Source organism: Platichthys flesus, chromosome 4 (genome assembly GCF_949316205.1).
Source record: "Platichthys flesus chromosome 4, fPlaFle2.1, whole genome shotgun sequence".
Taxonomy (NCBI): Eukaryota; Metazoa; Chordata; class Actinopteri; order Pleuronectiformes; family Pleuronectidae; genus Platichthys; species Platichthys flesus.
The window spans coordinates 13,328,540-13,345,858 of record NC_084948.1 but is presented as its reverse complement, the minus strand read 5'-3'; the positions used below and the strand labels follow the sequence as shown (position 1 = coordinate 13,345,858).

At 40.7% G+C, this 17,319-nt stretch overlaps 1 protein-coding gene across 1 annotated transcript; it reads right to left on the bottom strand.

Moving 5' to 3' along the window:
• Positions 1 to 322: 322 nt before the first annotated feature.
• Positions 323 to 16,654, bottom strand: stard10 (StAR related lipid transfer domain containing 10). The gene is made up of 6 exons (XM_062386542.1): positions 16,003 to 16,654; positions 6,755 to 6,902; positions 6,492 to 6,595; positions 3,442 to 3,559; positions 2,571 to 2,623; positions 323 to 1,286 (listed from the first exon to the last, which is right to left on the bottom strand). The coding sequence occupies exons 1-6, from the start codon at positions 16,159 to 16,161 to the stop codon at positions 1,080 to 1,082; spliced, it is 789 nt and encodes a 262-aa protein (XP_062242526.1). The 5' UTR covers positions 16,162 to 16,654; the 3' UTR covers positions 323 to 1,079.
• Between the last annotated feature and the right edge of the window lie 665 nt (positions 16,655 to 17,319).

The window sequence follows — 17,319 nt, the reverse complement described above, 5'->3', positions numbered from 1 at the left end:
GTGGAAACATACACATATGCAAGAGCGCATAGTGCAACTTAAATCAGGCAAACACACATGCACAAGTGCCAGAGAGTGAAAAACCATCCAATCAATAGGTTGCACGTCATAGTAGTTTTCGCTGTTCTGCAGTATGGATTTAAAATCAATGGATTTGTACTGTACCTCACTATCCAAGAATGTGTGTGCGAATGAGAGATTGACCATTAAGGAACCATCACGCTTATTTTAGCATCAGCAACATCAGAACCATGTAAATCTGCCGTCAGACAGACACACACGTCAAACACACACAAACAGAAAAAAATACTCAGACCAACACTGAAATTTGAAAACTTTCGTAGGAATCTGTATTGAATTTTTAAACTCTACATACATTCATACATCTCTCAAATAAGGGAGCAGACAGTACGTGTGAGTGTAAAATCTGTATATTTGTATGTGTGTGAATTTGTGTGCGTGTGTGTGTGTTTGTGAGATGGGTGTTGCAGGTTAGGGTTTGATGTTCCAGCTGCCTTCTTCACACCTGCATATTTATCATGTGCTTACAAAATGTGACAGAGAAACATGAGTGCCAGGGAGGCAACACGGGCATGTCTGAGAGCATATATTTAGTTTCAATGAACAGTGTGTGAGTGTGCGTGTGTGTGTTTGTGTCTGTATCCATTTGTCTATATAAGTTTGTTCTTACTGTATACATCCCCATTAGGGGTTGCACCAGTGTTTTCCCAGGAGAAAAGAAGATTCAATTACATCAGTGAATCTTAATGAATATACTATACAGTATTTTTACTCTGAAAATCTGCATAGGCCTTGATTAGAAAATGTTGATATAGAAATCACATAAGTCTTGCAGCCCCTTTTGAGTGGAAGGGTGGGTTTGTGATGTAAGTGCATCTATGATGCATGACTGTAAATGTGTGTGTTTATATATAATGTATGAAAGCATGGGATCAAGAAGGTGAAGTATGAGTTGGTCTGTGTGCATGAGTGCTTACATACATGTGACTGTCAGTATATCTGCGTATGCAAGTATATGCATGAGTGTGTGTGTTTGTGTGTGTGTGTGTGCGTGTGCGTTAGTCGCTGTCTTCTCTCTCCTGAGTCTCGGCCAGTGAGCTTTCATCAATATTCTCCAGGCTCTCTGCACGCTGGATGCTGAGCTCAGAGAGTGGGATGCTGGGTAATGTAGTCTGCTCAGGGTAGAGCCAGGGCTTAAACCCAGGGTTGTGTTTCTGCTTCCACTCCGGATACTTCAAACAGGCTTTGTTGATCTTCTTCATTGCCTAGAGGGAATGACATTTTTTTTTAAATTGTATTACAGATCTGCAATGATGCTGAACAAGTTCAACAGAGAAACAGAAAAAGAAATAATGTCAGTGATCACCAGGAATAATTAGCACTTAAATGTTTTGCCAATTTAAATGTTTGGTCAACACTGACATGAGGGGGATTGAACTAAAAACTCAACATAGTTGATCTATACAATAGGAGATGGATAAAAAACGACAATTATATAATCCTAAAGAGATAAAATGTCACATATAGAAAAAAGAATAAAGATGAATATCAGAAGGGAACTATTGGTTGGGGACCTTGTGAAATGCCTCATGGACATACAGAGCCCTTCACACATTCCTCAGAGCATCAAAGGTACAGGAGCAATCATTTATTTATGAATTGTGAATGATAAACAAAAGATTCTTCCAATATTTATTATATTCAAGTATAGACTCTGTATCAAGATGGAAGACGCATCTCACTTCCTCCCACAATACAGAAAGGAAGATAAAATATCCCGTATAAGCATGCGGCCATTTTTCACATTTGGCCCCAAAGTCAGGACAGTAGCAATCAGGGGATGGATCCTTGGTGTGGACGTCCCCTCGATACACACGCTCGACCAATAACAAGTCAGACTCAGCTGTCAATCATGACGTTTCACCTAGGTCTTTGAGGGCGGCATCAAATAGCTTATCAAAACCAAACTTACTGGTTAAAAATTTACACTGGAACCAACAGCAGTGTGATAAGAACTACCTATGACAAAAAAAAATCAATATTTGAATTTATTTGAAGTGTACTTAGAATTCTACACTTAAAATTCATTTCCACTGACATTGTGGTGGCAGGGTTTAAGAGGTACCGCAGCCAGCCACCAGGTGGTGATCAAGATGCTCTGGCTTCACTTTTGGTTAACTGTCGTCCTAATATACAGTCTATGTATTGAAGTCATCAGCGTGGTTATGTTCAGTGGGATTTATACGTCTCACTGAGTTTCTATTTTTTCACTCCATCGTAAAGGGATTTCTCCCAGGATGCCGTCTGCCTTTCTCAGGAGAGTCTTTGCCCTATTTCCACAAATGTGCATACATAGGTTACAGCAAACAACTGCAATAACCTGTATGTGTTGAATGTGTGAATGCATATTTAACCTATATTTAAACTCTGCATGTTTCTCCTCGTGGCAGCCTCTGTGCTGTGTTTAACCTGAACCCAGTGTCTGTGGATTAACACACTGACAAACGCACAAAACGCTCTGAATCTGCGTCGATCTGCAAATTACTTACGCGAGGAGCAAGGTAGTGAGAAGACTTGTTGACAACCCACTTGGGTAATGAACCTGCAAAAAGAGACAGAGTGAGCAGAAGGAGAGAGAGAGAGAGAGAGAGGAATTGAGAGAGAATAGAAGACAGTCAGAGGAAAAAAGGAAGAGGAGGATGGGGGAGATATAAAATAAGGATTTAAAGGCTGCTTTACTGCATGTCACGTCATCTGGGATCAAAGTGAAGCTCTGAACAAACGTCACACTCAAACACACACAGAAACGCACAATAATACACACACTCTACAAATGAGTGATTAAAGAAATTTGCACAATAAGCACTCGTATGCAAAAGAATGACAGTGAAGAAGTGAATTAAATGGAGAAAAAGAGACATGGAGTAATGAATAGAAAATGAGACCAATAAGAAAGAAGGGAGAGAGGAGAGGAAGAGGGACAGATTGAGAGAGTCCTTCATATGGTTACTATGACAACTCATTTTGACATAAAGGCAGGGGAATGAATCATTCATTAGAAGTTTGATCGTGTGTCAAGCACCTGAATGTGTGTGTGTGTGTGTTCAGTCTTTCTGTGATTTTAGTCTGAGTTTTATCCTTGCATGCTGATAACTGTGTGTGTCCATATGTCTATAGTTATGAGGGCCAATTCATTGTGAGGACATTGTGACTTTGTGAGGACATATTGGCTGGTCTTCATAAATTCAAAGGGCTGTTTGAGGACTCGGTTTTAGGGTTAGGGATAAAATTGGGTTTAGGTGAAGGGTTAGGGTTGGGCATTTACTGTAGGTGTGATCATTAAGGTTAGGATAAGGGGCTGGGGAATGCATTATGCCATTGAGAGAAAAGTGTGTATGTGTGTGTGTGCGTGTTTGTTACCTCGTGGATCTATGTTGGCCATGTACGTAAGGGTACAGGCCTTGGGCCCCTGGCTCTGGATCATGTAGCCAGTCTGAATGGACACAGCTCGCACAATGTCCTTTTTCTGAGGGTATTTCTGGAGAGACAACACACATAATTCATCATCCTTGCGCATTGCATCTACCAGCAACCTGGTTATCTCTCAGACGTGTCCTCGATCAGAACAAAGAACACTGGAAAATCTTAATTTCTGTACATTTTCCTATTCAATTTATTGATTAACTTTCATACATTATAGCTAAAGTAATCCATCAGTTAATGCAAATAATACACATATTCAACCTCAAGCACAAATATTCCGAAATCCCTGCTGCATAAAAACAGCCATTTTTAATACCTGCTTTATGTAGCTAACACGATCTTCAGAACTTTGTCTTGAGCTCTTTGTGAACATTTACCCTAACATATAAAGGGTGTGCAGAGTCAGCACTGGAATTCAAGGGGGATTCTTGTGCAGTTTTTAAGCTGCCGGTCAAGCTGATTTTCTGCTTCACAGTCATATTTCTAATGCAAATCCAGTCCAATCTAAACCCTGTGAGTTACAAAGCAGCACAGGCAAGCGTTAGCCCACTATTCCCAGCAGCCAGCTCATTTGACTACATATCTAAGAATATTATTCATGACTGTAAATTGCAGTACTGGTTAGCCTGCGCTAATTGGGACAGGCACCAATCCCACAGATCAGCTAATGACCTGTTATTAGAGGAGAACATCAGATAACTTATCTTTTCCTGCTATTTGACTCACAGCTGAGGCACCTACACTTCTTAACCAATAGGTTCCATTGTAGGAATTTCTCCTGAAAGATTTTGTAAAAGTGTTTGTAACATTTTTTGGAAACTCTGTATTCACTTGGCTGAGCTAAAGCAGAGGATTTGTTTGTAGGCATGACTGAGGGAAAGTTGAAGTATCAGTAATGCTAGCATGCGAAGAATGACAATGCTAGCATAAAGAGGTTTTGCAGGTACATGTAATGTTTATGCTGTTTACCATAGTATACCATGCTCACATGCTCACATGCTAATGCTAAAAACGACACTGCTAGCGTGATGAAGTTTAGCAGGTATGATATTTAACCCATTGATTAGAGTGTTAGCATGCTGACTAAATCTTATGTTTAACAAGATCACCATAGTTAAGCATGTTAGTATGCATTTGGCAGGTATTTTGGCCAAAAACCAAAGTATTTGATCATACAAAAATTACTTGATTCTCTCTCTATAGGGAAAGTTTACGTCAACAGGCCTCTTCTGACTATAATTGGCTATACAAAACGTAATTATCCACCCACTAGTGGTTGTAATACTTTCAGAATGGAACAAAGTAGTGGACCAGTTGTGGCATTGCATCTCTGCAGCCATGCTGTCACTGTGGCTTAAAGAAAGGTACTCAACAGATCAGCTGATAGAGCAGTGGTTAGCTGTAGCACTTACATAAACATATAAGCCTCACATGCCCAGAATTAATTAGAGTATAACAATATGCCCATTGTCCAATGGAAGATTTAGCAATGGAGCAAATTAAAGATACCGGAAACAATGGCAGCTGGGTCATAAAGGTGCTTTTTCGAACCTGTCAAGCTTAAATAATCATGGACGAGAGATTATAGAATGTAAAGTCAGATACAGGACAAGTGGGCTGACTCCTGGCAGTGGATGCACAAACTCAACACTCCACTGAGTATCCCCTTGAGCTGCGCTTCACAAGTCAAGCTCTCAGGTACTACTGACTATCAAGAGTGACCTTGGCTAATCACACACAGTCATGCACACTCGTATGGAACACACAACCCAGTTTACACACACACACACACACACACACACACACACACACACACACACACACACACACACACGCACACACACACACACACACACACACACACACACACACACACACACACACACACACACGCGCTATTATGTTTCTAACCACTTATTGATGCAGGAATGCGGAAGGCGAGACGGAAGTCAACAGCCAGCAGTCACATGAGAGGTCTTATCCTTCTGTAAACACGATAATAGTGAAGGAAAATGGGATTGAGGAACAGAGACGGGAAAGGAGGAAAAGAAGACTGTGAAAGGAAAACCAAGAAAGACAGAGCAGTAAAAGAAAAACGAGACATGCAAAAAGAGGAGAGATAGAAGACGGGGGGACAGGGCCAGAGAGAAAGAGCTAACACGGTTCCTTGATTAACTTATTGTTCTTAGAAAATCAATTGGCAATTGCTCGATAATTGATCTATCATATAAGTTGGACAGTGTCAGACTTCTCAGTCATGAGGACTTGCAGTTTTACATTGTCTTAGTGATAGTGCATTTAATACCCATTGGTTGTACAAAACAAGCTGTCCACAACACTGTGAAATGCATTTTCACTGCTTAATGCCATTATAAAGGGTTGGGGTTAGTGTCGCAGTGTTCTCTAATCAGTCGGTTTTCTCTCACTGACCTTTTTTTAGTGAAATTACTCAAATTCTTAAAGAGCATGAATGTAAGCTGAACTAAAAATGCACACATATTCAACTGAATTACATAATATGATCCAACACTTAAGTTAAAGCATTGCCAGTCACACTATAGCTATCATTTCCCGAGGTAAATTAATCAAATGCAGGAGGTACATTTACACTCTGGTAAGGGGCCAAATTGTCTCTCCAGTTCCCCTCTGGATGCACTGGTTCCACTTGAGTAGACTGTTAAATGGCTAACGCACACAGTTTTGTTTTGCTACCTTTCCAAAGTGCAGCACATTGCAGCACAACGCCCTTAAGCTACACAGGATAAAAGTTCACTCAATGTGATCCCGGAATTAAGGACTTTCTTTAAAAATTGCATGTTTATGTGAATTATTATTATGTTTTTACATTTTCACATTTTCTTCAAAGAATAATTTGAGGCTTTTTGGGCCTTGGTGTAGGTATGCCATGTTCCATGAATTCATGAGTGCCATAAATGCAAAACCCCGGGGGAGTGTGTGCAACGTGTGTGTGTGTGCGTTATACTCACAACATGTTTGACGGAGTAGTTCATGATGATATAATCTTTCCCTATTGGCAGCCAGGAACGAAGTGTGATGACATCACGGTTCTGAAGAGGTTTTGGACACTTCCCTGTAAATTAAAAAGATAAATCTGGTGAACTCAACATTGTGGATCAAAATGCACTTGTGTGTATCTGCTTCCCTTCACAGGCCCAAATGCAATTAGTGAGCCGAGGACTGACGTAAACAGTATGTGCAGCATATGTTTACACGTGAGTGTACCACATACATGAATAGTAACCGACATCCGCATTGACCGTGAGTTTCCCGATGTCGAAAGTCTCTATGACGTTTGTGTCCCATTTCCGTCTATATTCGATGTCATGGAGCACGTCGTACATGGTCTCAGCTGACACGTCCTTGCACACCATCCGACACTGAGAGACAGAAAAAGAAGTGGTTTTAGTCAGGCAATGAAGAAGAAACTACAAAGAGCTAACACAGCTGAATTGACTTGCTTATTTTGCTGAATATGTATTTACAATATAACCAATGCAGGCTATGCAGCAGGAAAATCCATTGAATTTTAATGCAGCTCTATGCCTTAAGTTCATAGTAAAGTGCTGTGCCAGTGTTGAGGAGAACTACAGAGTTTGCTGCTATTCACGCTGACAAAGGTAAGAGCGAACAAAAACCACCCCAGCACAAAGTCAACATCCACGCTTGATCTGATATGCAAAACCAAATAAATGAATTTAGAGGAAGTATGTAAATATAAGTGTGGAAGGATTCTGCACACACTCAGAATAGGACAGATAAGGCAAGTGATGTGTAAAATGATTAGACATCAGATGGCTGGAGAGTGTCAGTGTCTGAGAGCAGAGTGTGCGTTTGTGTGTGTGTGTGTGTGTATGTGTGTGTGTGTGTGTGTGTGCGTGCGTGTGTGAAAGAGGTAGAGAGATGGAGAAGTTGTTCTAGAGGCAGACCATGGACCACATATGAGTCATTACTAGCTAGACCTGAGCTCTTAAATGGAAAACAACACATTCAGAACAGGACAGAGACAAACACACATTCACACACATGCGCAAACACACAGTTATGAGAGTAAAGGGGAAGCTGAAGGTCTGGCTGCTCAAACAGTGATAGGTCCCTTGCTTTGGACAAAGGGATTAGGATATGTACAGTTTAAAACCAGAAATGAGATTGAACCATGTCCAGCTGCAACCCAGATTCAAGCTACATATCTAAAATGAATGTAGGTGGAAGTACACTGGCGACCATTTTGGGTCAAAAAGTCTACCTCAAGAAATCTTAAAGTAAAGTATAGGGATATATTTTAACTCTCTGTGGATTTAGCTGTTTATCTCCATATGTGTTGATATGGAACTAGTCTTGTGTAGTTTTGTCACACAGCTTGTTAATGAAACCATGGGGACTCATGCCTCTGCAAGGGTTGGAGTAGATGGCAGTGTACATACACAGGCCATGTAAAGAGCGGTCTGCAGCCCTAGAGTCAAGTTGTTACTACAGTTACAATTATCAGGGGGTTTAAATAATAACAGTAGTCTTAATAATAACAACAAGGTGGAAGAGGAGGGAGAGTCGCAGAGAGGTAAAGACATGATAGGACAAAGCTATGGAGATTTAGAGTCACAAACAAAAAGAGCAAGTGAGCGGCCAGAGAATCGGCCGAAAAACCGAGTCGGAGAAAAAGAGTAAATGAGAAAGAAATGGATGGAGCTCGTCTGTCCCAGATGGATTTGAACTCCCATCACAAATCAGTTCAGAAGGTTTGAAGCTCCGCCTGTACCATCATGTTTCCTGTGTTCCCCGTGGGCTTAATTTGAGAAGATGATCATCGTGTTCACACTACACTGGGTTTACCATTGTTGAAACAGGAGGTCTTCTCTCAGTCACATCCATACCAAAAGCTTGCAAAATATCATGTGCTGCACATATGGAGAAATGCGCTTGCAATTTAAGGTGTTAACTGTAGAGCTCCTTCAGATATGAATCAGAGCAACTTAGAGGAGACATGTGTTCATATTCATTCATTTTAATTTGGGTTATTACTTTTAAATGTTGAAATGCTCTAATGTTCAGAAAACACACTTTCCTCAGACTGTCCATTGCTGCAGCTCCTCTTTTCAGCCTGACTGAAATGATTTTAGTTCATGTCTCTTTGAGGCCCCCCTCCCTATGAAGCCCAGTCTGCTCTGATTGGCCAACTGCCTACTCTGTTGCTGCTATTGGTCATCTGTTTCCAAGGTGTGAAGTGTCGACATCAGAAAAAGATGTTACCCACTTAGAAGACACCGACGAGTGTGCCGAGATAATTGTGGTGATAAGAGCCGACGTCAGTGTCGGGGGGTTGTTATGTCACTTCCTGTGTCTGTCTGCTGCACAAACACAAAGTAGTGATGGTCTAAATGGTGATGGTTATAGTGATGGTGTTTGTTGTTAACATGTAAAGTGAGCGTAGGTCAGCAGGGGAGTGAGGCAATTTGGGAATGATGTCATACTAAAGGGAATGAAGCGCAACTGTGAGAATGGAAAACTCACAAAAAAAAACATTTATAAAAAGGCTTCAGGCAAAGACCCAAATTAAGTTTAATTGTTTCTGGGACCAGAAAACACTAGAATTGTCAGTTGACCCATTTGGATTCCACTTGTTCAAGAAAAGTAACAACAAACTTGTAGCAGGTTTCTTATATCTGGAGTTTTCTTGCAGGTGACATTCATCATATGATGTGACATTTTGTTACGAATTCGCTGTACGAATAAATGCAAGACAAATGTAGGATAAGAAAACAAACTACATGGCACCCAATGTTACTAGGTGTGTTATAGCTACATGCACTCACTGCTGAGCCCCTGTCATTTAAATCAACTTTATTTATAAGTTCCTAAGACACAGACAGAGCTCACAGGGCTACACCACAGCCAAGATGTCCCAACACAAAAACATTCAGAGAGAACGAGTAGATGTGAATCAGGGAACAGGAAAATAGAGTTGAATCCATATGACAAAGAAACAGAATAAGATTATTTAAAATGTATCACCTCATTAATATATTAATCCAGCAAATCACTGGATCTTATTAATGGTTCTACTGAAGAGGTAGAATGAGTTATGATTTTGCTCTCAGACATTGATTCATACTATGGAGAGAAATCTAAAAATATGCGTTAGATTCCAGTAATTCATACTCAGAGATGAGATGGCTCAGTCACATGAGCAGCAAAGAGTCAAGTGTGAAAGTATAATGCTCCAAATATCCGGGTAAGCAGAAGGTCACAAAGGTCAAATAAAGCCAAATGCATCGGTAAATACACAGTGGCCATGTACACACGTGGTACTAACATGTGGTTTTTGTTATCCAATGACAAGTGGACACCTCTAAGTGGGTGTGTTCACACCTGGCATTAAAATCTGGCCCCATTTACATCTCATGATCGGAGCTCACGTCCCTGCTCTATACAAACAAACATGTATGTAATTTCTGTTCATGAAGAACAGTGTGGGGTCACATCAATTAGCAAGGAGCTAACACAGACGACAAAAATGTGTTCTCTCTCACCAGAGCTTTGTGAAAGCCACAAAAATATATTTATCTAGTTGCAAAAGCGTCACAGAGATTAATCATTCACAAATACTTTCAAACCCACGTTCGGAGTTTAGAGGTTTTAAATGAAACTAGTCTGCAAGTCTTTCTCTCACAGTCCAAAGACCTACAGATTGGGGTTAGGTTCATTGGAGACTCTAAACTGACCGCAGATGTTAATGGTTGAAGCATGTGACCTGGTTTAGCAGAGGCTAATGAATGGCTAGTTGCTGCTGTTGTACAGGACTGAATGATATATCAACTTAAACCTCATTAATTAACGTGTAAAATGTAATACACAATTATTTTTTTCTGAAGATGTTAATATAATCTGATTATTGTGATCTCTGTAAAGGTATATTGATAATGTATTAGTCTGGATTAGTACTGTACAGGTGTAACTTTATATATATGTATAAGTGGCCACAGAGGTGTATAAAGCCTACAATATGAAAATTACAAAATACATTTTAATACATGAATAATACTCCAATAATATATCATCTAATTTTAATACACTTTCAGCAGAATTACTTCTTTTATGTGTATTTTACTATTTATACTTCTATCAGTCATTTTTAGAGAATAATTTTGATTGCAGGACTACTAATATATTGTATTTTAATATAATGTTAGTATGAGTATGGAAAGTCCAGGGGAAAGATCTGTGTGTCAGAGACAAGCTCATTTACTGTTCAAATATGATTAGAGATTGTTGAGTCATCCGATGCAGAGCTGACACAGCGAATGCAATGACAATCTAATAAAGTCATAGTTTACCCAAGAATGAAATTTCACTAATTTTCTACTGTGATTGAACCAGGTAAACAGATCCGGAGGACAGAGGATTATTTAGGCTAAAAACATGTAATTACCTAGTTTTGGCAAAAATGTGGGATTACTGATACTTGGATGACACCACAGGAGCATTGTGGAGGCATATCAGGTTCTCTTTCCAGTTGGTTTTTACGTTTGAGGAATTGATCACCATTTACTTCAATGGAATTTGATCTGGCTGTAACACTGTCAACCCCTGAAACTCCAAAAATGTTTTGTTGACTCAAACACTTCACCCACCCCTCCATCGGCACAGAGGTGAGTAGTGCATTTTTTTCATTTCTGGGTGAGAAAGTCCGAATAGTTTAAAAACATTACCTAGAAATGAATGGGTGAGTGTGAGAGGAAGAGAACGGAATAGTGGGAAACACTGCAAGTTGATATTACAGATTACAAGCAGAGAATGCCTGATGAATCCTTCAGGCAGGACTGAAGGAAACACGGTTCTTTCAATGAAATGACATACTTGTTTCTGAATCTTCAACATGAACTCACCACATTGGAACAACAAAAACACATAAAGTCTTCACTTTGATTGGGTTTTTAAATGAATATATACATGAAATATGCCAGAGTTCTTCTAAAACAGATAATCAATATTCATAAGGTATCAAATTTGAAATCTGTGAGAGAGCACTGGATGCCTTGTACCCACAGACAAACATAAACAGTGCAGTGGAAAGAGAAAGAATGGAAACAAATGTGACAGATGAAAGAGGAGAAGAGAAGGGAGCAAAAGACGTCCAGGACAGAATGAAGCCTGCTCAATAGATGTGTGGGTAATTCGTTTAGGCCCTAATTCAGTAAACTAAGCAGATGATGGAAGGAGAGATGGGGGTGAAAGAGAGTTTATAAAAGTCAGACACGGGGGGAGACAAAACGCAGGTACACAAACAGAGTGTTTGTGAAGTTGTTTCTTCGAGCATGTATTCACTGTGCTGGCCGCCCACACAGGGAGAAGCCCACGACCTGTGACCCCTGCACATCCCACCTACTCCACCCGCCTCATTCCATGTCTCGCCCACTCTTGTTCTCTCCCCGCGATTCTCTTCGCTCCATCCTTTTGTCCCTCTTACCTGTCAACTCTCATCATTTGCTCCCCCAGGTGCTCATACATGATCGTGGGAGACAATTAGGAAAAAAATTAATAAAGAGGGGTGAGTGTGTGTGAATCAGAGCCAGGCATCCCTCTGTGTCAGCGTGGGAGCGGGCAAACCCAGGAGTGTTCATTCGGTGTGTGTGTGTGTGTGTGTGTGTGTGTGTGGCAGCCATCTGACAGTTTGTCAAACTATTAACTACTAGCACACATATATATATACACACACATTGTGTTTGTGGAGTCATCTGCTGACAATAAATGCTAAATACAAAATAGATATTATTATCATCATCATCATCATCATGTGGATATTAATGATAATAACCATTATTATTATCATTGTCATTGTTGTTGTTATAATTGATGATGATGATGATGATGATGATGATGATGAAAATTCTCATTGTCGCCATCAACATCATCATCACAGTCATCATCGGCATTGTATTTGTCATTATTACTAGCATTATGATTCTTAGCATTATGATTATTAGCATTTCTAATATCAGTGATGATGATGATGATGATGATGATGATGATGATGATGATGGTTAGTGTGACTGATTACCACAGTGATTACACTGTGATATAAAAGCCATTATTGGTGAATATGGCTGTGGAGATGATTACGATGATAATGAGGCAGATAATAATTAGACCACTGATGATAATGACGATTGCCAGGCTGTTCTCTCTCTCATTCTCTGATTTGGATATAGTGCACTGTTGTTGTTGTTGTTGTTTTGTTTTTCCTAAACCGCCATTAACGCTATATAGGAAAAGAGAAAGTGAGGCAGCAAGAAAGGCTGTGGAAAAAGCATTGTCAGTCTTTAAATAGAGAAAATGAGTGGTGCGTCAAGCTACTGCAACTGTCATGTTTACATAAAGATAGAGTGCCGGTTACATTATAGCTCTTTGTCCCGCCCAGACGCCAAATGTGTGTGTGTGTGTGTGTGTGTGTGTGTGCACTTTCTACTTTAATGTTTACAGAAGCTGTGCTGAGGAAACACACCTGTCATTTATGAAAAAGCATGAATAAGCAGAACAGTACCCTCTGCAAGCACAAACACGCAAACACATGCGCACTCTCTTTATTACACACCTCTCCTTTAGCACACACAGGACATAGCCTGAGGAATCGCAAGGCAAATGATGGCTGAGTCACACAAATCTGATAGGCAACACATACACACAAAAAACACCTGCCTCACATGTATAAAGACAGGGGGGGGGGGGGGGGGGGGGGAGAAAATCCCTCTGCTGTTGCGGACCCTGGACAGAAAGATAACACCCCTATGCACACAGACGCACGCCCATGCACGCACACACACAAATGCACACAACTTTATTTTACAAAGTAAACACCTGGTGGCTCACTCACGCGCCTCAGATCCGGGTACACCAGCAGGAAAGCACGAACACACACATTGACACAGAGAAGAAAGTGTCCAGTTTCTGTCTCTAAATATGGGAGGGAGGCGTTTGTTTCTAACTAACTGAAAGTAATCACACGCTCAGCTTTGCTCAGATCAGTAAACCCTCCCAAAAACCTGACAGCTGCGAGGCCAAATCCGACTCCCAAGTGAAATTGACAACATGACAAGAGCTTGAGCCACGAAACGCACTCAATTTTCAGTTAGTGTCCCGGCCGACAGCAGAAGCTAGAGTGTCGTGCGTGCTGTCATAGTGAACTGCAGCTGAAAGTGTGATATAGCTGTGTCTTTTGTATTTATTCTTTTACTTTTAACAGTCTCCAAAGGGCTGTGGGTCCCAGATTCTGCTGAACTTAACTTAAACTTTCATCATTTATTCAAGTATGCATGTATGCATGAATGTCCTGTAGATATTTAAACATTTTAAATACAAAAGCCAGGTAAGGATGGGCAGAGCACCTGAGGCAAAACATGAATAACCTTTAAATAATTGATTTTGTTTGATCATTTTAATTAGGTTCTTGTATACAATTAAAAGGAGGATGTTTGTTGTATTCAACTTTTTATTTTAACATATGCAAACAACCAGAGATAATGAAATGTTTTTTATAAGTGTGCTTTTGAGAGTTCAAGTGAATAATTGGTTTTCATCTGGGCCTCTGTCCCAGAACACCATCTAAAAAAGTAATACTAAGGACTGTGGTCAAATATTATGTGTTAGGTGATACGCAAAAAATGTTTTCGAATGGCTTAAAGTGGCTCCTCTGCTAATGCATAAACTCCCAAGACAAATATTCACAGTGGCCACCAACTGCCACGGCTGCTGTTTGCATAGATAATTAAGTTTACTCTCTACTCTTACCTGAACTAGTGCACCTTAGTTATCATGGCCCAAAATAGCATCTTTAAATTGCAAATTTTGAATGGATAGCAAATCTAATTGTGCAGCAGTTGACATAATGTATGATCCACTACCCACAATGACGTGCTAATGGCTGCAGATCATAGCTTCCCTGGTGGAGGTTCATGACGTGTCCCTGGAGAATGAAACCTGCCTCCTGCGGCTGACTCCTGCTCTCGCTGCAGGACATTTCTTATATTAAGTATCAGGCAGTAATTCACAACCTGATCACTACACACATTTCTACCAGTGAGTCTAACACGGGATGTACTCACTACACTATGATCATGGAAATTAGTCTACAGTTGCACTGGTACCATTAGATTGGGACCATTTCATTACACCCCATTTGTTTCAGTGTTTACATTGTGACAACATACAGCACATACAGCACGCTATCACTGTGTTACTGTGGAATCTGGTTTTAGTGGTTGGGAGAAGCCTTGGCAGCTCCAATGGGGCGATGCAGCAAAGAGCGGGGGGTTCAAGCACTTCAGCAGTTTGGATCATGTGGGAATTTAGAGTTCTTCTCTGCCAGTGTGATTAAACAGCAGAGTTTTATCTCTCCCCTTTCGCAGTGTGTTTGGTCAGACGTTCCCACAAACGTGCCCTCAATCTTTTTCCTATGAATATTTGTAACAGAGCTCAATAGAAATGCACTAGATTAAGTAGGGCTGGTGGATAAAACAATATCAATAATTATCGCAATATAATTTCCATTAATAGGTGTATTACAAACGTTTAATATATATTGTTATAATGCTTATATAAGCACTGTCAGAAACAGAGGCTGATCTTGGATTTTTCTTAAATCGGGGACCATAAAGGGGCCCCCCTTTAAACAAGAGGGACAATTATATGTTCAAAACCCATGCACACCTCCTCACTCAGTGAGGCACAATCCTTGTGTATTGTTAGCTCTGTATTATTCATCATTGTATATTATTATTAAATAGTTCCTTGTTCAAACATTTTGTGGAATATTAGAAATAAATCTTAATATATTGACATATTAATTGTCAGTAAGTGTGAGTAAGTTTATTTCAAAAATAAAAAACTACTGACAGGAGAGATGCACTTCAGGGGCCAATCAGATCCACCCCCACTCCCCATGGCCCCGCCCCTGGTGGGGAGGCATATCACACATCTGATCTGCCTCAGAATGTTTCCTTATTTGTCATTCTTAGTTCTTAAAGAATTTAAAAACCCAACTCAACAGCAAAAGTCACTCTTTAAACGTAAAAGAAATACTAACGTGATATTTATAATACATGTCACATTATTATGATAATCTATAATGATATCTGTATAAACGATGAAAAAAACAATAAATAAGTGACAAAATGCAGGAAAGCATGACAAGTAGGGACATTGCTAGACACAAAATATTGCTTATCCATATGGGTAATTATCAGGATAACTTATTTATCGTGATAACTATCATTATATCATGATCATGATTATATTGCTATTCACCACGTGACACCATCTATCATGCTAATTATGGATATTGACCGATTTGTAAAATGTTTATCTCGATAAACTTTTTTTCCACATCATCCATAATTCTTTTTTTAAATGCGAACCTGCAAAACACCCCCCTGGAGTGGATTCACAGTGGGATATATTTCATACCTGTGGACTTTAAAGTGGTCTCACCTTAATTTTGTGGACGGAGTTCCCTTCCTCCAGACCCTGGGTCCACACAGTGATGCCTCCCTTGTTGCAGCTCATTCTCCAGCCCTCCTCGGACAGACACTCGGCCTTGAAGCTGGCGAACGCCCCGTCATCCGGGATGGTCACGGTGTGTCCAGACATGGCTCGTTTACCGGGAGACGGAGAGCAGACTCCTGGTGGGGCCCGGCTGGAGACACGGAAGCAAAGTAGAGCCGATGGCCGGCCCCTCCTGTCCTGTCCGGTCCTCCTCTTCGACTGGAAAGAACTTGTCTAATTCAATATCCTCCCTGTGAGCAGCTTTGGTGGGCTGTCTTGTGGTGATCCGTGAGCGCGTGTGAGTGCGAGCGTGCGCGGTCGGGGAGGTATTACTGCAATCAAGCCCCGCACGAGAACAGCTGCACACCGGGAGGGAGCGGAGCCGCGCACGGGGAAGTGATGGATAGAAGGACCCCCCAAAAAAGATTGTGTGGTAGTTGATGGAACAAGTTGAGCAGTCCTCACTAACGGCCGCTCCTCTCACAAACCATATGCTTCTCTCTCTCTCTCTCTCTGCAGTCCTGTTATCATCTCCATCGCCGCGTCGCTCGCTGTGGCAGGTGGTGGAGGAGGAGGAGATGCGGTGAGCAGTAAGAGGAGGAAGAGGGGGGAAGAGGAGGAGGAGGAGGAGGAGGAGGAGGAATCCGGCTGAGCAGACAGGAGAGACGCAGAGATGGAAACGCCCCCCCCGTGCTGCCTCTACGTGCTCCTCGTAAAGCTCACGCGTTTATAGCCTCAGGGACATTTTGTTCAGTGGAATTCTTTTGATTGGAAACGAGGCAAGCGGGTTTCACGACACGATCAAATAAGTCACGACACAGTACGATATAACATGCGTTGATGAGAAGCGATACTGTACCACATGCTACGATACTATACAATAAGTGCGAGCTACATGTTTGTGGCAAGTAACGTCCCCACCCTTCACACGTCATACATTTGACATTTATTCATCTCTATTTCTATTTTTTTTTTTTACACAGATAAGAACCTATGAGTGTGAAATAAAGCTGAACTATATAAACTATAACGGTAACAATCATACAATATGATAGAATACGACAAGGTACGATGCGATATGACACAGTATGATACGATTCAATACATGATACAATACAATTCAATACAGGACGACTTTCAGGCCTTCGTTTGTTTTTTTTTATTTCGATACAAACCAATGAGTAACTATAATATACTATAACAACTATAACAATGATACAAAATGATAGGATACGATACAATGCGATACAACACGATACAATA